Consider the following 27,489-nt stretch of genomic DNA (forward strand, 5'->3'; position numbering starts at 1 on the left):
GTTGCATGCCTCTGTAATTCCATTCCTTGACAAGTTAAGGATGGGCAATTACTGCCAGCATTCTATATATTCCAAGATTAAAAGATAATCATAGGAAAATCTTGCCTTACCAATTTCAACAGCAATGATAAATAAATAAAGGACAGGCAGGAAATAAAGCCCAATAACAGAGTCCTTCAGTTTAACTGGATGTGGAGAATACGCCAGAGACCCCAGAGGCCAGAGACATTAAAAATTATGAAAACCTCTCAACTTTGAGAATCAGCAAAGTGGATGTGGAGCTTTATTCACACTGGGCAAATTTGTAATTCCTACCAGTTGTACTAAGTAGTCCCAATAAGAATCCTCATGCCATATGTGGGTGTGGAGGTAAAGATACGTCTCTACCAAAGGAGGTGTATGGCACTCCTTCTCTGCACTAGCCTGTAGGTCACCTTTAGGCAAGGTGTAATACCTGCTTAGCCTTTTCGATGAGGGTCACTTGAAACCATGGGAGCAGGTGGTGAATAGTCGTATGAGTAGCTGGTGCATATCACAAGTCCTGGATATACGACCACTGATACAAGGCAGACAATCTCTGAAGAATATTAATAATGGCTGCGTTCATCTGTTTTGTAAAGACACTGCCCAGAAGAAGGTAATGCAAACCAGTTCTGTAGAAAAATTTGCCAAGGACAATCATGATCATGGAAAGACCATGATCACTCATGTCATAAGACATGGCACAAAACGAATGAGCTAAAACATTATGTGGATAGATGGAGAAAGCTAGGGTTTGTTTTTGTAGTGAAGGAGGATGAGTGGTGACTTTATAGAGATGTACAAGGTGATAAGAACCGTAGGCTGTGTGGAGAGCCAAAGACGTTTTTCCCAGGGTGGAAATGGCTAAAACAAGGGGGCATAATTTTAAAGTATTTAGAAGAAAGGGGGATGTCAGAGGTACGTTTATTACATGGAGTGTGGAACATGTTACCAGGGTTAATGGTAGAGGCAGGTATTTTGGGACTTTTAAGAGATTCGTTAATAGGAACATGATGAAAGAAAAATGGAAGGTTATATAAGAGGGAAGGGTTAGATTGATCTCAGAGCAGGTTGAGAGGACAGCACAACATTGTGGCCAAAGGGCCTGTACTGTTCTATGTTGTACAGAATACCCCATTACCTTAAGATTTTGCATTTGGGGTCTGTAGGCAGGGCTTGCACTGTGCCACTTACCGCTCTTTAACATCCTGTGTGAGACCCTAATGTACCTTTGGACTTCAAAACTTAGCTCCAGGAAAAATAATCCAACATAAGGCCAGCAAAATAGGACAGCCAAATCCAACCAAGGTAAGTTCAAGGAAATGGGGAGCATGGATGTAATGGGAGACACATAGCAAATTGTTTCATCGGGATCTCTATGCAATGGACCACTTAAATGAAACTTTCATCCTTTACTATTTTGGCCAGTATAGTCAAAAAAAAAAAAGCCATGAAAAACTATTCAAAGTTATTATAGCTAGTAAAACAAAACTGGTCATTAAGATACAAAAAGCAAATTAATTATAAATTTTATTTTCAACACTCAGTACATGGCTAGTCCTGCCTCTCAACCTTGTACATGTGGTGAAAGTAGAAACTGCAAGTTCCTTATCTGTTGAGGCTAAGTCCATACAACACTTCGGAAGTAAGGCAGACCATCCAACAATGGAGACATCTATTTCAACATAAGTTACACAGCTGAGTGAGAAACATGGACAGGCTGAAACGGAGGTCTCGTAACAGTCACTCACCGGTGTGCGGCTCAATAGAAAAATATGGCTGCCCTTCCAGGATGCTGTAGACCAGTTTAGCACTGTTCCCATAGACAGGGTCATCGGCATCTGTGGCTGTTATCCCCATGACAGAAGTGCCTATTAGAATGCAAGAACACAACAATGCTTAAAATCAGCAAAGTATCAGAAATCATTCCCATTAGCAGTTGATTCATTATTTATATGTTATTGCATACAAATGCCATGCCAGCATTTATTGTCCATTCAGAATCCCCCTTGAACTGAATAGCTTGTTAAACCATTTGAGAGCCAACCTCAGTGCCAGGAAACAGATTGCAGATGCTGAAAGGAGAAGCATCTAGGGCATCTTCCAAAGACGATGCCTCAAGGAGAGGCACGGGAGCATAACAGTGTAATGCTATTACAGTGCCTAGCAACCCAGGTTCAATTTCCTTAACAGCCTATAAGGAGTTAGTACTTTTCTTTCTGTAAACACATGGGTTCCCTCCAGTTGTTCCAGGTTCCTTCCACATACCAAATATATATGGGTTGTACGCTAATTTGTCATACGGGTGTAATTTACTGGTGTGGGCTCATTGGGCTGGAAGAACCTGTTACTGTTTCTTATCTGAAGATTAAAAAAAATAAATGTAGCATGCTCTCTTCACATCAGAGTCTTAGAGTTATAGAAGAATACAGCACAGAACCAGGTCCTTTGGCTCATCTAGTCCACACTGAATCATTTAAAGTGTCCAGCCCTATTGACTTGCCCCTGGACTATAGCCCCAATATCCCCCACATCTATGTACCTTTACAAATTTCTCTTAAAAGTTGAAATAGAGCTTGCATACACCTCTTTCACTGGCAAAACTTTCCACACTCTCATGACCTTCTGAGTAAAGAAGTTTCCCTTCACGTTCATCTGAAACTTTTCACCTTTCACCCTTTTTGGCCTAATTCTGCTCCAGTATCTGATGGTCTTATAGTGGAGACCCACCCAATCTCAGCGGAAAAAGCCTGCTTCCATTTACCCTCTCTATACCCCTCATAATTTTATATACCTTTATGAAATCACCCCTCAATCTTCTACATTCCAAGGAATAAAGTCTTAACCTTTTCATCTTTCCTTATAAATCAGATCCTTCAACATCCTTGTAAATTTTCTTTGTACCCTTTCAACTTTATATACGTCTCTCCTATATGTAGCTGACCAAAACTGCACACAATACTCAAAGTTAGACTTCACCAACATCTTATACAACTTGAGTATAGCATCCCATCTCCTGTACTCAATACTTTGATTTATGAAGGCCAATGTACCAAAAGCCTTCTTTGCAACCCTATCTTTTTTGATTGAAGATCATCACCGGATGCGGTGCAAAGCGGGGGGCGAACATAAGTGGAGATGTGGAGAAAGCGAACCAGCTGAACAACTTCTTCAACAGGTTCGACAGCTCAATCTCATCCTCACCGCAGAAATCCACACCAGGCTTACTTCCCTCACAGGAAAATAGCCACTCACAGGAGACTTTGCCCACATCCAGGATTACGGCTGCACAGGTGGAAGGTCAACTGAGGAAGATCTGTACCAGCAAGGCGGCTGGACCGCATGGAGTTTCCCCACGATTACTGAGGGCCTGTGCGACTGAGCTGGGAGAACCACTACAGTGCATCTTCAACATGAGCCTGGAGCAGAGAAGAGTACCCAGACAGTGGAAAACATCCTGTATTGTCCCGGTACCGAAGAAACCACAACCAAAGGAGTTGAATGACTTCAGACCTGTTGCCTTGACGTCGCACGTGATGAAGACCATGGAGCGGCTGATAATACAGAATCTGAGGCCACAAACCAGGCACGCCCAGGATCCTCTTCAGTTTGCGTATAAGGAGAAGGTGGGAGTGGAGGATGCTATCACGTATTTGCTGCACAAATCACTCTCTCACCTAGATGGGGTCAGTTGTGCTGTGAGGATTACATTCCTTGACTTCTCTAGTGCCTTTAACACCATCCAGCCCAAGATCTTAAGGCACAAACTAACGGAGATGGGAGTAGACTCTCACATGGTGGATTGGATAGTGGACTACTTGACAGATAGACCTCAGTATGTGCGGTTGGGAGACTGTAGGTCTGACACAGTGGTCAGCAGCACAGGAGCGCCGCAGGGAACCGTACTCTCTCCGGTCCTGTTCACCCTGTACACATCAGACTTCCAATATAACTCGGAGTCCTGCCATGTGCAGAAGTTCGCTGATGACACGGCCATAGTGGGGTGTGTCAGGAATGGACAGGAGGAGGAGTATAGGAAACTGATACAGGACTTTGTGATATGGTGCAACTCAAACTACCTGCGTCTCAATATCACCAAGACCAAGGAGATGGTGGTGGACTTTAGGAGATCTAGGCCTCATATGGAGCCAGTGATCATTAATGGAGAATGTGTGGAGCAGGTTAAGACCTACAAGTATCTGGGAGTACAGTTAGACGAGAAGCTAGACTGGACTGCCAACACAGATGCCTTGTGCAGGAAGGCACAGAGTCGACTGTACTTCCTTAGAAGGTTGGCGTCATCCAATGTCTGTAGTGAGATGCTGAAGATGTTCTACAGGTCAGTTGTGGAGAGCGCCCTCTTCTTTGTGGTGGCGTGTTGGGGAGGAAGCATTAAGAAGAGGGACGCCTCACGTCTTAATAAGCTGGTAAGGAAGGCGGGCTCTGTCGTGGGCAAAGTACTGGAGAGTTTAACATCGGTAGCTGAGCGAAGGGCGCTGAGTAGGCTACGGTCAATTATGGATAACTCTGAACATCCTCTACATAGCACCATCCAGAGACAGAGAAGCAGTTTCAGCGACAGGTTACTATCGATGCAATGCTCCTCAGACAGGATGAAGAGGTCAATACTCCCCAATGCCATTAGGCTTTACAATTCTACCGCCAGGACTTAAGAACTTTTTAAAAGCTATTATTAATGCTTTTTGAGATAGTGATTTAGATGCATATCATATTTTTTTTTACTGAGTTAAGTATTGTATGTAATTAGTTTTGCTACAACAAGTGTATGGGACATTGGAAAAAAGTTGAATTTCCCCATGGGGATGAATAAAGTATCTATCTATCTACCTGTGACTCCACTTTCAATCAAATATGGACCTGTATTCCCAGATCCCTTTGTTCTACCAACAATTTGCACTTGTTTGTATTAAATTCCATCTGCCATTTTTCAACCCATTATTTCATTCCATTAATTCATTGGAGCTAGTTCAAGGATTCATTGTCTATTTAGGAATCTATGGCAGAAGGGAAGAAGCTGTTCCTGAATCACTGTGTGTGTGCTTTCAGGCTTCTATACCTCCTCCCTTAATAATGGATATCCCCTTTCTCAGACACCACTCCTTGAAGATGTCCTGGATACTATGGAGGCTAGAACCCATGACGGAGCTTATTAATTTTATAACTTCTTTTGATCCTGTGCAATTGTCCCCCCACCCCCATAACAGACAATGATGCAGCCTGTCATAATGCTTCCCATGGTACATCTGTAGAAGTTTTTGTGTTTTAGGTGACAAACCAAATCTCCTCAAAATTCCTAATGAAAAATAGCTGCTGTCTAGCTTTCTTTATACATTCAGACAAAGTTAGATCCTCAGAGATCTTGACACCCAGGAACTTGAAATTGCTCACTCTGCCCTGTACTGATCCCTCTATTAGGATTAGTTCATGTTCTCCTGTCCTAACTTTCTGAAGTCCACAAAGAGCTCTTTGGTCTTAATGACGTTGAGTGCAGGTTGTTGCAGTGATTACATTCAAATAGCTGGTATATCTGGTTCCTGTACACCCACTCGTCTCTATCTGAGATTCAGCCAATTTTAGCAAATTTATAGGTAGCCTTTAAGCTATACCTAGCCACACGGTCATGGGTATTGAGAGAGTGGGCTAAACACACATCTCTGAGGTGTGCCAGTATCAGTGAGGAGGAGACATTATTACCAATCCACACAGACTGTGGTATTTCAATTAGGAAGTCAAGAATCCAATTGCAGAGGGTTACAGAAGAGGCCCAGCTTCTGTAAATTGTTGATCAGGTCTACAGAAATGATGGTGTTAAATGCTGAGCTATAGTGTTCGTATTAGAAGGCATGTCCCAGTCGATGAGGTTCCTTATTAGAAGATAGTGCCTTCTTGAGCCACCACCTTTAGAAGATGCCCTTGATGGAGGGAATGCCAGTGTATGATTGAGCTCGCTGAGTTTACAACCCTCTGCAGTTTTTTTCTGATCCTGTGCATGGGAGTCTCCATATCAGTCTGAATGCTCTTCATGTACACCTGCATAAATTTACGAGAGTCTTCGGTGACATTCCAAAAATCCTCTAAATCCGAATGAAGTATAGCTGTTGGTGTGCCTTCCTCATGCTTGCATCGATATGGTGGGCCCAGGATAGATACTCTGAGATGTTGATGCTCAGGAACTTGAAGCTGCTCATCCTTTCTATTGCTGACCCCTCGATGAAGACCGGTTTGTGCTCGCCCAACTTCTTCTTCAAAAAGTCCACAATCAACTATTTGATTTTACTGATACTGAGTGCGAGCTTACGGAAAGAGTACAGTAAGGCCCTGTGAAGTGTTGTAGAACAGAGAGACCTAAAGGTGCAGGTACATACAGTAGTCCCTTGAAAGTGACAACACAACTCACCCCACCGATGAAGTCATTTTCAAGACCCAATATCTCAAAAGTCAGCATCCTTCACCAAGGGCCCTCACCATCCGGGACTTGCCCTCTTTTCATTTCTACCATCAAGGAGGAGGTACAGAAGCTTGATTTATAAACAGCTTCTTCACCGCCACCATCTGATTTCTGAACAGTCCATGAATGCTACTTCGTTATTCCTTTTTTTTGCACTATTTATTTATTTATGCCTGTAATTTATAGTAATTTTATGTCTTTTCACTGTACTGCTGCTGCAAAACAGCAAGTTTCATGTCATATGTCAGCGGTAATGAACCTAATTCTCATTGAGATACTGAAGAGTGGAAATGCTGGAAATATTCAGCAGATCACAAGCAATTCTCCCTACATCAGAGCAAATACAAAGGAAGGGCAGTACAAGAAAGAACTGGATAGTGGAGGACAGTGAAAGGGAAAGAGGTCAAGAGGGTCCTTGCTCTGTAAAGGTTGCCAGTGTTAGGAATTGTCTGAATGTGAGAAGAGAAACATCTTTTGCTAAAACATCTGACCTGTTGAATGCTTACTACATCATCTCTTTCTCAAATTACCAGCATTTGCAGCATTTTGATTTTATAATTATCTCCATTTGTCCAGAGTAATGAGCCTCTGGGGAATTTATTCTGTTGGAATATAAAGTTTTGCTTGATTTCACTTCTTATTCCTGTTTTGCTAATTTTTAAAACCTGTCAGCAAAGCAATTAAAAGCTACTCTAAGATTTATTTACAAGCCTACGGAATTCAAGAGTAGTCAGGATACTTCTATTGGACTCTGGGCAGGCTGCACGCAGAGTGGAGGGCACAGTTCTGGATTCTATACAATGGAAAGGATAAGAAATAGAAAAGTGATATAAGTACACAGATTCCCTCAGGAAAGATTGAACCAGCTAACCTTTATTCTTGAAAAGAGAGATATGATGGAAGCCTTTAAAATTATAAATACATTGCAGAGATATACTCTGGAGAGAATGGATTCTGTTGTTGGAGAATACATAACTCAGGTTGATAAATATGTAACAGTTTAATACAACAATATGATAATGAACTAACAACCCATTTCAATGGAATCTTCGCATCATTAAATCATGGAATCATATTGCACAGAAAAGGCCATTTGGCCCGACTCACCCATTAGACTATAAGACACAGGAACAGAACTAGATCACTCAGTCCAGCAAATCTGCTCCACCATTTGTTCAGGGCAGATTTATTTTCCCTCTCAATATTATCTCATGCTTTCTCCCTATAACTTTTGTCTGTGATGCACGATCAATAACTCACTCTGAGACGTAAAGGCGAGATATCGGCTTTTATTGACTGGAAGAAGGAACAAGCAGTGAGTGACCACTATACTACATCCTGGAGACAGAGAGGCCGGGCTCAGACCTCCATCACCTTTATACAGGGGTCTGTGGGAGGAGCCACAGGAGCAGTCCAGACAGGTATATGTACTTCACCACAGTCTGTCAATGTCTGCTTTAAATACACCCGATGACTTGACCTCCATAGCTGTCTTTGGCAATGAATTCCACAGATTCACCACAGCTCTAGTTAAATAAAATCCTCCTCGTGCCTGTTTTAAAGGGGCATCATTCAATTCTGAGGCTGTGTCCTCTGGTCCTAAACTCCCTTACTATTGCAAACATCCTCTTCTCATCCATTCTATCTAGGCATTTCAATATTTGACAGGTTTCAATTAGATCCTCTTATGTTCTAAACTCCAGTGAGTACAGGCATGAAGCAATCAAATGCTCCTCATACTTTAACCCTTTTATTCTTGGAATCATTCCTGTGAACCTCCTCTGGACCCTCTCTGATGGCAGCACATACTCTCTTAGATATGGGGTCCAAAACTGCTAACCAATGACTTATGAAGCCTCACACTGATCAAAGGGCACTGCTACGTATTCACACCATTACCAGCACTTGGCCTGTAGCCCGCTATGCTTGGGTAATTCATCTAGACACTTCTTAAGTGCTGTCAGTTACCCAACTTCAGAAACTCTGTCAGGTAGTGCATGCCAGACACTCTGGGTGAAGAAGGTGTATGTCCTAAGTTGCTTCTGCCTCTGAAGTGGGGAGAAGCTTCCTACAGTTTATCCAATCTGTACCCGTCATAGTTTTGATAGTGGTAATGGAGGGAAGCAAGCAGAAGTAGCTCCCAGTTCTTCCTTCACTAAAATAATCTTTAGCACACCCATCTAATACAATGGGGGAACTGTAATTTTAGTCTATCAGTCAGATTGTTACAATTTTTATTGATGCACCAATTTTTATCAATATACCACAGAAAGCATTCTGTCTGGATGCACGATAGCTTGGTATGGCCACTATTTTGCATGTGATTGCAAGAAACTACAGAGTTATGGACACAGCTCATCACATCACACCGTCCCCTCTGTGGATTCCATTTATACTTCTCACTGCCTCAGTAAATCAGCCAACGCTATTAAACACCACCTCTTCCCACCCCACAGCCCAGATATTCTCTCTCCTCCCTCTCCCGTTGGGCAGAATATACAAAAGCCTGAAAGCACATACCTAGCAGACTCAAGGACACCTTCCATCTCACTGTTATCAGACTCTTTTCAGTAGACCTATTGTATGATAAGATGACCTTACACTTTCACTTGCACTTAAGTTTCTACCTCTAGACATATCTTTACCTCCCCCACCTCCATTTTCTGTAGGGATCGCTCCCTCTATGATTCTCCTGTCCATTTGTCCCTCCCCACTAACTTCCCTCCAAGCACTTATCCCTGCAAGTAACTTAAGTGCTACTCCTGCCCTTACACCTCCGCACTCGGCCTTAAACATTTCTTCCAAGTGAGGCACCACTTCACCTTTGAATCTACTGGGGTTGTCTATTATGGCTGGTGCTCCCAATGCTGCTTCCTCTAAACAGGGCGGCTGCTTCGTCAAGCACCTCCGCTCTGTCGGCCACAAGCAGGACTTCCCAGTGGCAAAACTTTTAATTCTGATCCCCATTTCAACATGTTAGTCCATGACCTCTTCTTGTGCCAAGATGAAGCCACCGTCAGGATGGAGGAGCAACATCCTGTATTTCATCTAGGTACACTCCAACCAGATGGCATGAATATCGATCTCTGCTTCCAGTGAACAAATTTCAACACCCCTCTATTCCCCAGTTTGAACTTTCACTTCTTCCCACCTGCCTATTAATATCCCCTGGGTCCTCTCCTCCTTCCCTTTCACCTATTGTTCACTGTCCTCTCCAATCACATTCCTTCTTCTCCATCCCTTGATCCTTCCCACCCACTTGGCTTCACCTATCACCTTCCAGCTAGCCTCTTTCCTCTATTACCACCTGTTTTATTCTGACATCGTCCCTCTTCCTTCTCAGTCCTGAAGAAGGGCCTCAGGCCAAAACATCAAAACTATTTAGTCTTTTCCATAGATGCTGCCTGACCTGCTGAGTTCCTCCAGAGTTCTGCAGGTGTTGTTTTGCACTTTATTGTTTACTGCTCTTCATTTTTTTTCATTAAATTTCACAGTTTATTCTGCATTGTTATTATTTATCTTACTCTAGCTCAATGCATAATGTAATGAATTGAACTGTATGCAGGACAATCTTTTCACTGCATCTTGATACGTGTGACAATGATAAACCAATACCAATATCAAGTTGGACAGCACTATGGCAGGCTGGTAGAGCAGATGCAGAATTAGGCCATTCAGCCCATAGAGTCTACTTCACCAGTAAACATGGCTGATTTTGCATCTCTTCAACCCCATTCTCCTGCCTCCTTCCCATAACCTTTGACACCCTGACCAATCAAGAATCTATCAGTCTCCACTCTAAATATACTCAATGACTTGGCATCCACAGCTGTCTGTGGCAATGAATTCTAAAGATGTCTCATCGTTACAGTGTAGACATTCCACCCCCAAAGCTGGTGCAAGTGAAAAACAATGCAATCGCACTACAAATGAAGTAATTGCACTTCCATGAAGTGTACTCCATCCAATGTGGCCAGCTGGAATTCAGAATGGTCCTGCAGCATGAGGCATACATGTTTAAATAAAACAGAAGACAAAGAACCATTCACATGCAACACTGGGAATTATGTCAATTATTCAGGTACTGGGCTGACTGCCTTTGTCACAATGCACACGTCCAACTACAGATTGAGTAGTTAATGAACATATTACTGCAGTAGGGATTTTATGGAAATCAAACCAACATAAAAGAATGTTTGGTAAACTGTTAAAATATTAGACAGTTAAATAATAGCTTTCAAATCTTTTATTGAATGTTAATCCCTCACACCTACTCAGCAGCTCTTCCTAGCATTATTTGAAGCCCAATATTTTCCGTTCCTTGCAGAAACTTTGCATCTCAGTTTCCTGAGGATTTATTGAATGTGTTACTCGTATCTGTTGAGACCCATCAGTGTGGGAGGGAGTGGGATTGAGGTTAAGGAGACCCTCCACGTCGTATGTACATGACCTTCGAAAACAGCTAGGGCACGGGTCGGCAGTCACAAGAGATTGTGCAGCTGCTGGAGCTCCTGAGCAACAAACACAAGAAGAAACCTAGGAGGAACTCAGCAGGTCAAGCAGACCCAAAGAAGGGTCTTGGCCTGAAACATCAACTGTTTAATTCCCTTCATAGCTGCCACCTGACTGGCTGAGTCCCTCCAGCATTCTGTGTGTGTTGCTAAGGGCTGGAAGTGTTTGGCATGATTTTAGGCCAATTGAGGCTTCAGGCCCAGGATCCTCACCACGATTTGTAACTCAAGTTCTCTCTGGGATACTACTGTGAAAGAATCTTTTCCCTGACTCTGTAAAGCTTGGCTGAGCTAGTGAATGAAACTCTGGATCCAACTTCACTTATTTATTACATGTACATAGAAACATACAGTGAAATGTATCATTGTTTGTTTTAGGAGCTGCCATACATTCCAGCACGAGCACAAGCAGCAACAACAATATTAACACTGACAACAATAGAAAACAATATGGCCCCTGTGGCTAAAGGGATCAGGGGTATGGAGAGAAAGCAGGTACAGGGTTCTGAGTTGGATGATCAGCCATGATCATACTGAATGGCGGTGCAGGCTCGAAGGGCCAAAGGGCCTACTCCTGCACCTATTTTCTATGTTTCTATATTAAGACAACAGCAGCAAAACAAGCCCCTTTTTCATCTCTTCTACCTACCCATCCACCCTTCAAACACCTCCAGGCCTCCAGCCTTGACCCCAGATTCTCAGGCTCGCAGATATGCCACTCTTCATGTCCACGTTTTATAGTTCTGTAAGGATCTTTCATGTTTCAACCAAGATCTGCTTCACTCTTCAAAACTCCTGCCCAGGTAAACTGCCCAACATTGAACACAGAATTAGGTGGTGAAGTGGAGATTCATCTCTGCCAAAGGAGGTATAATACACTTTTTTCCTCTGCTAGCCTGCCCAGGACACTCTTGGGTAAGGTGTAGCACCTGATTGGTCCCCCAATCAGGATCATGTGAAATCATGGGAGTGGGTGGTGGATGGTTGTATCAGCAGCTGGTGCATATCACAAAACCTGTTCATGTGATCACTGATGCCAGGCAGACAATCTCTGAAGAGTATTGGTAACGGCTGGGGTCATAAGTATTGTAAAGACACTGCCCAGAAGAAGACAATGGCAAACCACTTCTGTAAAAAAATTTGCCAGGAATAGTCATGGTCTCGCAGACCATGATCACCCACATCATACAACATGGCACATAATGGTGATGAGAACATAGAACCTACAACACAGTATAGGCACCTCAGCCCACAATGTTACACAGATCTTCTAACCAATTCTGTGATCATTCTAACCTTTTCTCCTACAGAACCCTCATTTTTTCTTCATACATGTGTCCATCTGAGAGTTTCTTAAATGTTGCTAATGTACCTGCCTCTATCACCACTTCTGGCAAGAAATTCCATGCACCTGCCACTTTTTGTAAAGTATCTATCTATTCTGACATGACTTACCCTAAACATTACAGATATTAATCCAGGTAACCTTCTCTGAACTGCTTCTAATGGAGTAAAATCCTTCCTTAAATGAGGATGCCGATATGTGCAGCCTACTCTGTTTGTGGTCTAATTGCACACTGCTGGAATAATTTGCATAGCTAGTCTTCAGGAAGTTAGGGTATATGGTATGGTGCCAACACTTGCATGAAAGGCACTCGGTCCAATGGGACCAGCTGTGAATTTGGCAGAAGTCACCCAAATCAGACAGGCAAGGATGAGTGGCGGACAAACCAAGGGCAAAGCTACTCAACAAATCCAAACCCAGTAGTGTGTTTAAGCTCTGTGCTCAGATACTGGGCTGCTTGCCATGGTAGCAGTACATTTAGGTTCCAGCATACTGAGTAATTAATTATACTGTTACTGAATTAGAAGCTTCATGAAAGGCAGGATATTCCTGCCTTTCTGAACAAAGGTGCATCCTGAGATGGTCCCCACTGTCATGAGCACTTTAGACCAGTGAGGGGCGCTGGGTAGCGGCAGGTCTCGACACACCTGAACATAATTGCTTTCAATTTAGTAGAGTTGTTCAATGACTACTTTTGTCATTAAGCTGATCTTTGAGAAACCTATTGTGTGAATACGGTTTCCTTCTACTTCTCATTCCTAAGTGGTTTCGGCCCGCACTGGTTTCCTGTGGTTTATGTTCTTTTTAAGGTTATTCTGGACCATCGCTCATTGGATTTGAATTCTGTGTGAACTACCGTTACGTGTTCTCAGCTCTTAGTTTAATTATTACTGTGTCCAGTTCTGGTCACCTCAGTATAGGAAGGACGTGGAAGCATTGGAAAGGGTACAGAGGAAATTTACCAGGATGCTGCCTGGTTTAGAGAGTATGGATTATGATCAGAGATTAAGGGAGCTAGGGCTTTACTCTTTGGAGAGAAGGAGGATGAGAGGAGACATGATAGAGGTGTACAAGATATTAAGAGGAATAGACAGAGTGGACAGCCAGCGCCTCTTCCCCAGGGCACCACTGCTCAGTACAAGAGGACATGGCTTTAAGGTAAGGGGAGGGAAGTTCAAGGGGGATATTAGAGGAAGGTTTTTCACTCAGAGAGTGGTTGGTGCGTGGAATGCACTGCCTGAGTCAGTGGTGGAGGCAGACACACTAGTGAAGTTTAAGAGACTACTAGACAGGTATATGGAGGAATTTAAGGTGGGGGGTTATATGGGAGGCAGGGTTTGAGGGTCGACACAACATTGTGGGCTGAAGGGCCTGTAATGTGCTGTACTATTCTATGTTCTATTACATGTATCAATCTCTGAATAAACCTTCATTGTTAATTTTTACTATCGAGTCTTGAGTTTACTCCACACTTAGGACTACTCGTCTGTAGATCGTTACATCCTCAAACAAAAAGGGGATTACTACACTCAATTGCCCTATCATCAAAATGTTCCCACAATGATTTCACTTTTAAGGACTCTTTGTCTCATTATTTCATAGTCTTGTTATTTATTGCTAATTATTATGTACTATTCTTTGCATTTCTGGTTAGATGCTAACTGCATTTCATTGGCTTTGTATCTGTACTCGGCGCAATGACAATAAAGTTGAATCTAATCTAATCTAATCTAATTATTTACATTTGCATTTGCACAGTTTGTTGTCTTCTACACTCTGGTTGATTTTCATTGATCCTGTTATAGATGCTATTCTATAGATTTGTAGAGTATTCCCACAAGAAAATGAATCTTGGGGCTGTATATAGTGACATATATGTGCTTTGATAATAATATTTTCTTTGAACTTTGAACATAGAACATAGAATAGTACAGCACATTACAGGCCCTTCAGCCCACAATGTTGTGCCGACCCTCAAACCCTGCCTCCCATATAACCCCCCACCTTAAATTCCTCCATATACCTGTCTAGTAGTCTCTTAAACTTCACTAGTGTGTCTGCCTCCACCACTGACTCAGGCAGTGCATTCCACGCACCAAACACTCTCTGAGTGAAAAACCTTCCTCTAATATCCCCCTTGAACTTCCCTCCCCTTAACTTAAAGCCATGTCCTCTTGTACTGAGCAGTGGTGCCCTGGGGAAGAGGTGATGGCTGTCCACTCTGTCTATTCCTCTTAATATCTTGTACACCTCTATCATGTCTCCTCTCATCCTCCTTCTCTCCAAAGAGTAAAGCCCTAGCTCCCTTAATCTCTGATCATAATCCATACTCTCTAAACCAGGCAGCATGCTGGTAAATCTCCTCTGTACCCTTTCCAATACTTCCACATCCTTCCTATAGTGAGGCGACCAGAACTGGACACAGTACTCCAAGTGTGGCCTAACTAGAGTTTTATACAGCTGCATCATTACATCGCGTCTCTTAAACTCTATCCCTCGACTTATGAAAGCTAACACCCCAAGAGCTTTCTTAACTACCCTATCTACCTGTGAGGCAACTTTCAGGGATCCGTGGACATGTAACCCCAGATCCCTCTGCTCCTCCACACTACCAAGTATCCTGCCATTTACTTTGTACTCTGCCTTGGAGTTTGTCCTTCCAAAGTGTTCCACCTCACACTTCTCCGGGTTGAACTCCATCTGCTACGCTCAGCCCACTTCTGCATCCTATCAATGTCTCTCTGCAATCTTTGACAATCCTCTACACTATCTACAACACCACCAACCTTTGTGTCATCTGCAAACTTGCCAACCCATCCTTCTACCCCCACATCCAGGTCGTTAATAAAAATCACGAAAAGTAGAGGTCCCAGAACAGATCCTTGTGGGACACCACTAATCACAACCCTCCAATCTGAATGTACTCCCTCCACCACGACCCTCTGCCTTCTGCAGGCAAGCCAATTCTGAATCCACCTGGCCAAACTTCCTTGGATCCCATGCCTTCTGACTTTCTGAATAAGCCTACCATGTGGAACCTTGTCAAATGCCTTACTAAAATCCATGTAGATCACATCCACTGCACTACCCCAATCTATATGCCTGGTCACCTCCTCAAAGAACTCTATCAGGCTTGTTAGGCATGATCTGCCCTTCACAAAGCCACGCTGACTGTCCCTGATCAGACCATGATTCTCTAAATGCCCATAGATCCTATCTCTAAGAATCTTTTCCAACAGCTTTCCCACCACAGACGTAAGGCTCACTGGTCTATAATTACCCGGACTATCCCTACTACCTTTTTTGAACAAGGGGACAACATTCGCCTCCCTCCAATCCTCCGGTACCATTCCTGTGGACAACGAGGACATAAAGATCCTAGCCAGAGGCTCAGCAATCTCTTCCCTCGCCTCATGGAGCAGCCTGGGGAATATTCCATCAGGCCCCGGGGACTTATCCGTCTTAATGTATTTTAACAACTCCAACACCTCCTCTCCCTTAATATCAACATGCTCCAGAACATCAACCTCACTCATATTGTCCTCACCATCATCAAGTTCCCTCTCATTGGTGAATACTGAAGAGAAGTATTCATTGAGGACCTTGCTCACTTCCACAGCCTCCAGGCACATCTTCCCACTTTTATCTCTAATCGGTCCTACCTTTACTCCTGTCATCCTTTTGTTCTTCACATAATTGAAGAATGCCTCAGGGTTTTCCTTTACCCTACTCGCCAAGGCCTTCTCATGCCCCCTTCTTGCTCTCCTCAGCCCCTTCTTAAGCTTTCTTGCTACCCTATATTCCTCAATAGGCCCATCTGATCCTTGCTTCCTAAACCTCGTGTATGCTGCATTCTTCCACCTGACTAGATTTTCCACTTCACTTGTCACCCATGGTTCTTTCACCCTACCATTCTTTATCTTCCTCACCGGGACAAATTTATCCCAAACATCCTGAAAGATATCCCTAAACATCAACCACATGTCCATAGTACATTTCCCTGCAAAAACATCATCCCAATTCATACCCACAAGTTCTAGCCTTATAGCCTCATAATTTGCCCTTCCCCAAATAAAAATTTTCCTGTCCTCTCTGATTCTATCCTTTTCCATGATAATGCTAAAGGTCAGGGAGCGGTGATCACTGTCCCCAAGATGCTCACCCCCTGACAGATCTGTGACCTGACCCGGTTCATTACCTAATACTAGATCTAGTATGGCATTCCCCCTAGTCTGCCTGTCAACGTACTGTGACAGGAATCCATCCTGGACACACTTAACAAATTCTGCCCCATCTAAACTCTTGGAACTAATCAAGTGCCAATCAATATTAGGGAAGTTAAAGTCACCCATGATAACAACCATGTTATTTTTGCACCTTTCCAAAATCTGCCTACTAATCTGCTCCTCGGTATCTCTGCTGCTACCAGTGGGCCTATAGAATACCCCCAGTAGAGTAACTGCTCCCTTCCTGTACCTGACTTCCACCCATACTGACTCAAAAGAGGATCCTGCTACATCACCCACTCTTTCTGCAGCTGTAATAGTATCCTTGCCCAGTAATGCCACCCCTCCTCCCCTTCCCCCGCCCTCTATCCCTTTTAAAGCACTGAAATCCAGGAATATTGAGAATCCATTCCTGCCCTGGTGCCAGCCAAGTCTCTGTAATGGCCACTACATCATAATTCTATGTATGTATCCAAGCTCTCAGTTCATCACCTTTGTTCCTGATGCTTCTTGCATTGAAGTACACACACTTTAGCCCTTCTACCTTACTACCTTTACACCCTTTATTCTGCTGCTCTTTGCTCAAAGTCTCTTTATATGTTAGATCTGGCTTTACTCCATGCACTTCTTTCACTGCTCTATCGCTCCGGGTCCCATCCCCCTTGCAAATTAGTTTAAACCCTCCTGAACCATGCTAGCAAACCTACCAGCAAGGATATTGCTCCCCCTCGAGTTCAGGTGCAACCCGTCCAATCTGTACAGGTCCCACCTTCCCCAGAAGAGATCCCAATAGTCCAAAAATCTAAAACCCTGCCCCCTGCACCAAATCCTCAGCCATGCATTCAACTGCCATATCCTCCAATTCTTACCATCACTATCACGTAATACTGGCAGCAATCCTGAGAACGCCACCCTTGAGGTCCTGTTCTTCAGCCTTCTGCCTAGTTCCCAAAACTCACACTTCAGGATCTCATCCCTCTTCCTGCCTACGTCTTTGGTCCCAACATGCATCACAACTTCTGGTTGCTTTCCCTCTCGCACCAGGATGTCATGCACCCGGTCAGAGACATCCCAGTTCCTGGCACCTGGGAGGCAACAAACCATGCGGGTTTCCTTCTCACGTCCACAAAATCTCCTGTCTGCTCCCCTGACTATAGAGTCTCCAATGACAACAGCTCTCCTCTTCTCCGTCCTATCCTTCTGCACCACAGGGTCAGACTCAGTGCCAGAGGCCCTGCCACTGTGGCTCACACCTGGTCGGTCGTCCTCGCCAACAGCATCCAAGACGGTAAACTTATTATTCAGGGGAATGGCTACAGGGGTGCTCTGCACTACTTGTCTACACTCCTTCGTTTTCCCTCCTCGGACTGTCACCCAACAACCTGCTTCCGGCAGCCTAGGTGTAACTACCTCCCTGTAGCTCTCATCGATGACTGCCTCATTCTCCCTTATGAGTCAAAGGTCATCCAGCTGCTGCTCCAGATTCCTGGAGCACTCACTGGCCGCTTTCCACAGGCCACTCTGCTTGAGATAACCCTCTATTTATTTGTTTGAGCTTTTCAAACTGCTTGGTCACCTGACCTTGATTGCCCAATCAGCTGCTTTCTGCTGAATCTGAGCTATTTAAATCTTGATTGTCTAATCAACGGCTTTCTGCTGAGCTAGTCAAATCTTGATTGCACAGTCCAACTGCCAAAACTGCCAGAATCTCTTGAGTCAAAACCTCAAATCTCCACTCCACTGCACTTTGAAGTCTTCCCTTGTTTCACCAAGAAGAAAATCTTAAGACACACTGTTGTTAAAGGTAGAGATTCCCCTGAAGTCCTGCTTAACAATCAACATCAGTGAAATGAAGAACAGGTTCAGAAGCCTAGCCACGTCATGGCCAAAAATGAGGCCACTCGGCCCATTCCATCTCAGTTATCAATTTATGTAGTCCCACCAGTCCCAAACCCCTGATCTTTCCTCATCATCAAGTGAAAAAATTTGCATCTTCCTATCTAATTCCTTCTTGAAATCATCAGTTGACTGTGTGTTTACAAAGTCTACGGTCAGTGTGCTCCTGATGATGATAGCAAAGTTGTAACACAAATGATTCTGCAGATGCTGGAAGTCCAGAGTAATGTACCCAAAATGCTGGAGGAACTCAGCAAGTCAGGCAGCATCTATGGCTGAGAGATATCATCAGGGCCAATGAAGGACCATCATTAGAGCTCATGTCCTGATGAATGGTCTCAGCCTGAAAAGTCAACAGTTTATTCATCTCCATTGATGCTGCCTTTATGTGTATGATAGCAAAGTCATTTTGTTTTCCCCATGACATTACACACAAACTATATATGCTGGGTTTTAAATTTGCTGCCAATGGGAACCGCCACACCCTTTTTCTCTGTTCTCTAACTTTCATGATTTGAATATTTCCATTATATTTCCTCTTTTTTGCTCCAACATAGCTTCTCTTGTCTAATCTTGTAATTAGAATCCAACAAAACAGGAATATTCATGGAAATCTTCAAACTTCAAAGTTCAAAGTAAATTTACTAACAAAGAACATATATGTCAGCATATAGAAACCCTGAGATTATTTATCTTTTGGGCATTCACAGTAAATACAAATAACATATAGAATTAATGTGCAAAGGACAACAAACTATTTGGCTATTAAAAGAGAAAAAGAAGTAATAATAATACATTAAATAGCAATGAATATTGAGACATCAGTTGTAGAGTTCTTGAAAGTGAATCTGTAGGTTGTGGAATCAGTGTTGAGATGAGTGAAGTTATCCACATTGAAAAGCACAAGTCAGGAGATAGATACAAGAAAACTTCCAAGTCACTGAATATCCCTTGGAGTACAGTTAAGTCAATCAGCAAGAAATGGAAAGAATATGGCACAGCTGTAAATCTGCCTAGAGCAGACCGTCCTCAAAAACTGAGTGACCGTACAAGAAGGGGACTAGTGAAGGAGACCACCAACAGTCCTATGACAACTGTGAAGGAGTTACAAGCTTCAGTGGCTGAGATGGGAGAGACAATGCATACAACAACTGTTGCCCAGGTGCTTCACCAGTGGCAGCTTTATAGTAGAACATGATGAGAAAGCCACTGTTGAGAAAAACTCACATTGTCTCATTAGATTTTGTCAGAAGGCATGTGGCAGACTTTGAAGTCAGCTGGAAGAAGGTTCTATGGTCTGATGAAACCAAAATTGAGCTTTTTGGCCCTCAGACTAAACACTATGTTTGACACCACATATCATCAAAAACATACAATCCCTACTGTGAAGCATCATACTGTGGTGATGCTTTACAGCAGCAGGCCCTGGAAGGCTTCTAAAGATAAAGGGTAAAATAAATGCAGCAAAATATATGGAAATTCTTGAGCAAAACCTGATGCAGTCTGCAAGAGAACTGCAACTTGGGAGAAGATTGGTTTTCCAGCAAAACAATGACCCCAAGTATAAAGCCAAAGCTGCACAGGAATGGTTTAAAAACAACAAAGTTAATATGCTGGAGTGGCCAAGTCAGGGTCCAGACCTCAATCAAATTGAGAATTTGTTACTGGACTTGAAAAGGGCTGTTCACTCACGATCCCCATGCAATCTGACAGAGCTTGAGCAGTTTTGTAAAGAAGAATGGGGAAAAATTGCACTGTCCAGATGTGCAAAGCTGATAGAGACCCATCCATGTGGACTCAAGGCTGTAATTGCTGCTAAAGGTGCATCTACCAAATACTGATTTGAAGAGGTATGAGTAATTATGCAATCAATTAGTTTGTATTTAATAATTGTATTAAATTTATACCAATTTGTAGAAATCTGTTTTTACTTTGACACAAAAGAGTCTTTTCTGTTGATCAGTGTCAAAAAATCCAAATTAGATCCAATGTGATTCAATGTTGCAAAACAGTAGAATTACCAAGGAGGGGAGGTGAATTCTTTTTATAGGCACTGTCTATAATCGAGTTAAATAAGTAGTGCATAAAGAGAAAAAAAGTGCTAAAGCTATGTTCATGAGTTTAATGTCCATTCAGAAATTGGATAGCAGAGGGGAAGAAGCTATTTTTGAATATTGAGTGTGTGTCCTCAGGGTTCAGTACCCCCTCTCTGATGGTAACAATGAGAAGAGAGCATCTCCTAAGTGGTGGGGGTTGTTCTTGAGGCATCACTCCTTGAAGAGGTCCTGGGCGTTGGGGAGGCTAATGTCTATGATAGAGTTGACTGAATTTACTTTTCTTGAATCTGGTGTTGGGGGACCCGAAGCTCCTGTACTTCCTTAATGGTGATGTAACGATTTTCTGTATCAGTTACTTGATCGTCTAAGTTAGATGATTTTGTTTAGGGCACAATGGGGAGGGGGAGAAGATTTAAGAGGAACATGAGGATCAATTTTATTTATACAAAGGGCAGCAAATGGGACAATTTAGATGGGATATCTTGGTCAGCAGGGACAAGTTGGGCCAAATGACCTTTCTCCCTGCTGCATAACTCTATGACTATGATGTAGCATTATCTGACACATGTATAAAACATTGTGCAGTAAGACCACAACGCAAGCTGTATTTTTATTCCATGTCCCTTTATGCGAATCCTTGGAATGCATAGGCTTTTGTAATCTCTCTCTCTCGGTATTTCCTGCTGCTTTGAAAGATTTGTGTTTGTATATTGACAGGCCCTTTATTTTGTGTGCATGTTTTAGAATTTACACCCTTTAGTCTGCACTGCCTGTTCATTACCGGTCAACAGCAAATTGCCCATTGTGGGACCTTGCTGTGCAGAAATTGAATGCTGCGGTTTGTAAATTGCAACTGTGACTGCACTCAGAAGTAAATAATTGTTGTGAAGTGCATTGAAACACCCCGAAGTCATTAAAATTTGCTAAATAAATATTAGTTCTTCACTTTTAGTATCTCAAGCTGTGAAAACTGTACTGCGGATTCTATATAATTTTCTTTTTTTCTCTCTTTTGTGCTACCAGCTGTTTTTCTTTAATCCTTTAGAGGATATTTTCAGGAAGACCAAAGAATTGATTGTAGATTTCAGGCAGGGGACATCAGAAGAACACACTCCAGTCCTCATTGGGGGGTCAGTGATGGAATGTTTGAACAGCTTCAAGTTCCTGGATGACAACTTCTGAGAGAAGCTATCCTGAGCCCACCTACTTGATGCTACCATGAAGAAGGCACACTGGTGGTCCTACTTGATTAGAAGTTTAAGGAGATTTGGTACATCAATAAAGACTTATACAAATTTCCATAGATGCAGGTGGAGGGCACTCTGGCTGGTTGTATCTGAACCTGGTATGGAAGATCTAATGCAAAGGATCACAAGAGGCTATAGATGATTGAAGGCTCAGCCAACTCGATCATGAGCACATCTCTTCCACCATTGAGAATTTCTTCAAGAGACAGCGGCTCAAGAAAGCAGCACCCATCAAGAAATCCTCACCATGCCCTCTTCTTGTCACTGCCATTGGACAGGAGGTACAGAAGCCTGAAAATCCAAATTCAACGATTCAGGGACAGCTTCTCCTCCTCCACCATCACATTTCCAAATGAACCGTGAACCCATGAACATTGTTATTCTTTTTTTCAAGTTCCAGGTCAAGTTGAGTTAATTATCATTCAACCATACACATGTATAATACGAAAATAAACTATTCCTCTGAACCAAGGTGCTCAACATAGTACATATAAACTCAAACACATAACACATAAAATAATATTACCACAAATAAATTACGAGATAATATGGTACGTATAAGTTGCAAAGTAACAGAATAATGCTACTGGCAATTCATACATGATAAGACCTGGATGGTGGCAGGGAGTTCAGTAATCTCACGGCCTGGAGGAAGAAGCTGTTTCCCATCCTATCAACCCTTGTCCTAATGCTGCAAAGAGCCTGCAGAGAGACTTAGTTAGTTTGGGGGAATGGGCAAAGAAGTAGCAAATGAAATAGAATGTTGGGAAGGGTATGATCATGCACTTTGGTGGAAGAAATAACCAGACAGATTATTATTTAGATTATATAGAATTCAAAATGGAAAGATATAAAGGGACTTGGGAGTCCTTGTGCAGGATACCCTAAAGGTTAACCTCCAGGTTCAGTCGGTGGTGCAGAAGGCAAATGCAATGTTAGCATTTATTTCTAAAGGTGTAGAATATAAGAGCAGGGATGTGATGTTGAGGCTCTATAAGGCACCCATGAGACCACAATTGGAGTATTGTGTGTAGTTTTAGGCTCCTTATTTTAGATAGGATATATGACATTGGAAAGAGTTCAGAGAAGATTCATGAGAGTGATTCCAGGAATGAAAGGGTTACCTTATGAGGAACATCTGGCAGCTCTTGGGCTGTATTGGAGTTTAGGAGAATGGTGGGGGGGGGGGGGGGATCTCATAGAAATATTTTCAATGTCAAAAGGTCTGAACCGATTAGATATGGCAAAATTATTTCCCATGGTAGGGGAGTCTAGGTCAAGAGGGCACAAATTCAGGATTAAAGGATATTCATTTAGAACAGAGATTCGGAGAAATTACTTAAGTCAGAGGAAGGTAAATCTGTGGAATTTGTTGCCACAAGCAGCTATGGAGGCCAAGTCATTGAGTGTATTTAAGGCCAAGGTAGATATGTACTCGATTAGCCAGGACATCAAAAGGTAAAGAGAGAAGGCACGGCAGTGGGAATGATTGGAAGAATTGAATCAGCCCATGATTGAATGGTGGAACAGACTCGGTGGGCCAAATGTCCTACTTCTGCTCCTATATCTTATGGTTTTATGTTACGGTACCTCCTACCGGATGATTGGTGGGGGGGGGGGGTCAAAGAGATTGTTGGAGGGATGGGATGGAACATCAACAATGCTCAAAGCCCTGTGTATGCAGCACTCGTGATAAAATGTCTGTAATGGGTGGAAGAGAGATCTTGCTGATCTTCTCAGCAGTCCTCACAATCCTCCGTAGGGACCTGCGGTCAGATATCTTTGAATTTCCATACCAGAAGATGTTGCAGCTGGTCATGACACTCTCAGTGATGCTCCTGTAAATTTAGCACTAGTTACTTATCTTTGCAATTTATAGTAGCAGTAATAGTACCAGTGTGATCACTCAAGTTGAGTATGTTGTTCTCCTAAGGGGTAATTCCCTTACTGGAGAATGCCTGTGCTAGCCTTTGTTTAATTTTGGGAGGCTGATGAATAGGCAGCCACCTCAGAGACCTTGACAGATCGTGTTCAGGGTCCAGTGGCATAGAATGCAAGAAGACCGGAGACCTTCCAATGCCACAGATTTCCTCCGCCGTCACTGCTAATGTGCAGTGCCATCATCTTTTGCCAGCTCCACTGTTGTAGTCTTGGTTGGATCACACTTTGTCCAGACCTTCCTGCCACGGGTGACGCTACCAGGATCTATGCTCCAAGCAGTATCGCTCTTGGGATCTCCAGAACATATAAGCCTCTCCACTGTGACAAGGTGATGACCCTCAGAGAAGAATTATGATCATTTTATGTTTTTGTACTGCCTGTTGTTGCAAAACAATTATTTTTTACATTATCCAAGTCAGTAACGTTAAACCCGATGCTGATGTTGATTCAGATTGCAAAAGTCCTGTACACCCTTTTGGACCCTGTACAGGTCAGTGATAATAAATCTGATTCTGTTCCTGATATACAATGGTGAAAGCACTTTAAGAAGCAGCTCCTTCTGGTCTCCCAGGTGGATTCTGAAGATCCTAAGGGTTAGTTTGAAAGAGAGCTTTGGAATGATCCTCATATCTCTGGTCAATGTTCCTTCACCAGACAACACCAGACTGCTAGCTTTTTAGATCACACGTTGTGGGAGCATCACTGTGTGCAAAGAAGCTGTACATGAGATATAACCATAATGGTTGCATCATTTCAAAAGCACGCCATAGGTAGCAAAGTGCTTCAAGGGATTTGAAAGTTGCCATAACACATACCCAATGCTTTTACACTGGGTCGACTCGAAGATTTTTGTTGCACTGTCTGCCTGTCCTTTGTAATAATTCATCTCATTGTTCCTGCCTCGATGTATCACTGAGATTTAAAACTCCAGCTGGTACTTGTCTAACAGCTCTCTGGAATTTCATTTCTGTTATGAAAAGGCACAGCTACTCGTCAGTGCATGACCTGACATCAGAAAAAAGCTCTAAGTCAGCCAGTGAAAGGGTTCATATCCTTTCAGATAATAGCTGTTCTTGTGTAAGTGCATTGGTGTCATAGAGTCATAGAAAAATACACACAGATATAGGCTCATCGGCCCATCTAGTCCATGCCAATCCATTTAAACTGCCTCATCCCATCGACCTGTACGTGGACCATGGCTGGAATAAGAAAAATCACGTTTGAACACCAATGCACTAATAGTACTTCTATGATCCCTGCTCCTAGTTCAGATCCAGTTACTGAAATAAAGACCAACATAACAGGGTAGATTGCTGGAAACTTCATTCATAAGACCATAGGACATAGGAGCAGAATTAGAACATTCGGACTATTGAATCTTCTCCGACATTCCATTTTATTTCCCTCTGAACTCCATTCTCCTGCCTTCTTTCCTAACCTTTGATGCCCTTCTAAGTCAAGAACCTATCAAACTCTATTTTAAATATTCCAAATGACTTGACCTCCATGGCTATCTGAGACAATAAAATCCACAGATTCACCACCCTCTGGTGAATGAAATTTATCTTCATGTCTCTTCAAAAGGGACGTCCTTGTATTCTGAGGCTGCTCCCTCTCGTACGAGACTCTCTTTCCATAGAAAACGTCACCTCCACATCCACTCTATCTAGTCCTTTCAATATCCAATAGCGTTCATTGAGATCCCCCCTCATTCTTCTAAACTCCAGCGAGACAGTTCCAGAGCCATCAAATGCTCAAAATTCAAAGTTCAAAAAGTTCAAAGTAAATTTTATTATCAGAGTACATATATGTCAGCACATACAACCGGAAGATTCTTTTGTCTGCATACTCAGTAAATCTGTAGAATAGTAACAATAACAGGGAATGAAAGAACATAAAAGACAGTGCAAATGCAAATATAAATAAATAGCAATAAATAACGAGAGCATGAAATAACAAGATAAATAGTCCTTAAAGTGAGATCATTGGTTGTGGGAATATCTCAATATATGAGTGCAGTTATTCTCTTTTGTTGAAGAGAAAATGTTGATGGTTGAGGGTAGTAACTGTTCTTGAACCTGATGGTGCAAGTTTTAAGGCTCTCATACCTTGTACCTGTTGGCAGCAGCGAGAAAAGATCATGGTCTGAATGCTGAGAATCTTTGATGATGGATGCTGCATTTTATGTAGATGTGCTCAGTGGTTGTGATGGCTTTACCTGTGACGTACTGGGCCAAATGCAATACATTCTGTAGCATTTTTTATTCAAAGACATTGGCGGTCCCATACCTGACTGTGATGCAGCCAGTCAATACAGTCTCCACTACACACTATAGAAGTCTGTCAAAGTTTTTGATGTGATGCTGAATCTCTGCAGACTCTAATGCTCATCATTCTTGTAAGCCTGCTTTGGACCCTCATCAGTGCTAAAACCAGAAGGTAATGCTTTAGCAATCTTCCCATTATGCTGCTGGTGTTTAGGGCAGCAATGAAGGTCTTCCATCTCTGTCTGCCCGTACAGTCACACACAGATATAGACGCAATCCTCATTGCTATTTTCACAACACTTTTTTTTTTACCAGTTAGGGTTGTTAGCCCTGAGCTGAATCCCCGAACCTGGAGGACCAGTGGAAAACTCTTAGCCTGGCCTCTAACCTTTGATCTGTTTGGCGTGGGTGACCCTGTCAAGAGCCAAAGCACAAGGCCCTGAGTCCAGCCAACATAGCTCTCCAGGTCATGGAGGCACACAAGCCTCCAAACCTTAAGACGAGTTTGTTGTCTTCTTGGAGGATAATGCTTTAGGTTAAGGGATTTGCCTACTACTACAACAGGTCTACAGCAGATGCAATCTCACTGGTTCTCCATTACAGCTCCTAGGCAACAGCAAAACATACGTCAGGCTATTGTTTATCAAAGACACAAGAGGTGGTGGAGATGCTTGAAATCATGAGTAACACAAACACAAAATGCTGGAGGAATTCAGCAGGTCAGACATCATTTATGGAGAGAATAAACAGATAAAGTCATTTCAGGCCAATCCCTCTCATGCAGAAACTTCATCAATTATAACTCGGTATTTAATAGCATCAAATCCTCAGTACTAATCTACAAGTTTCTAAACATGAGCCCCTGCACCTCCCTCAGCAACTAGATCCTTGACTTCCTCATCGGGAGACCACCATCAGTACAGATTGGTAATAACCACTCCTCCTCACTGACAATCAACACCAGCACACCTCAAGGTTGCATGCTTAGCCCGCTGCTATACTCTCCCTACACCCATGACTATATTGCTGAGCACATTTCAAATGCAATTTGTAATTCAATGATGACACTGCTTTTGTTGGCAGAATCTCATATGGTGACAAGGAAGCATACAGGACTGAGATAGATCAGCAGGTTTAGTGGTGTCACAACAACAACCTGGCAACTTAGCAACCAGGAATTGATTGTAGAAGGAAGAAGTCAGATTATGCATCAGACTTCACTGAGGGCTTTATGTTCCAGGCTATCAACATCTTTAATCATATGTCGTGGTCACAACACATTGATGCAATCATGAAAAAGACACGTCAGTGGTTTTATTTTCTTAGGATTTTGAGGAGATTTGGTGTGTCACCGAAGACTCTTGCAAATTTCTACAGATTTACTGTGGATAGCATTCTAACTGGTTGCATCAGAGTCTCGTATGAAAGCTCCAACGCACAGGATCGAAAGAGACCATATAGATTTGTAGACTCAGCCAGCTCCATCATGGCATGATCCTCCCCACTATT

At 42.8% G+C, this 27,489-nt stretch overlaps 1 protein-coding gene across 2 annotated transcripts in view; it reads right to left on the bottom strand.

Annotated features, from left to right (window-relative positions):
- Positions 1 to 27,489, bottom strand: part of cdh8 (cadherin 8) — a 311,216-nt gene that overhangs the window by 156,549 nt on the left and 127,178 nt on the right. For both annotated transcript variants that reach the window (XM_073070417.1, XM_073070416.1), the window contains exon 4: positions 1,773 to 1,892. In XM_073070417.1, the coding sequence (XP_072926518.1) occupies positions 1,773 to 1,892 (120 nt within the window). The remainder of the gene's footprint in view (positions 1 to 1,772; positions 1,893 to 27,489) is intronic.

Source organism: Hemitrygon akajei, chromosome 17, assembly GCF_048418815.1.
Source record: "Hemitrygon akajei chromosome 17, sHemAka1.3, whole genome shotgun sequence".
Lineage (NCBI taxonomy): Eukaryota > Metazoa > Chordata > Chondrichthyes > Myliobatiformes > Dasyatidae > Hemitrygon > Hemitrygon akajei.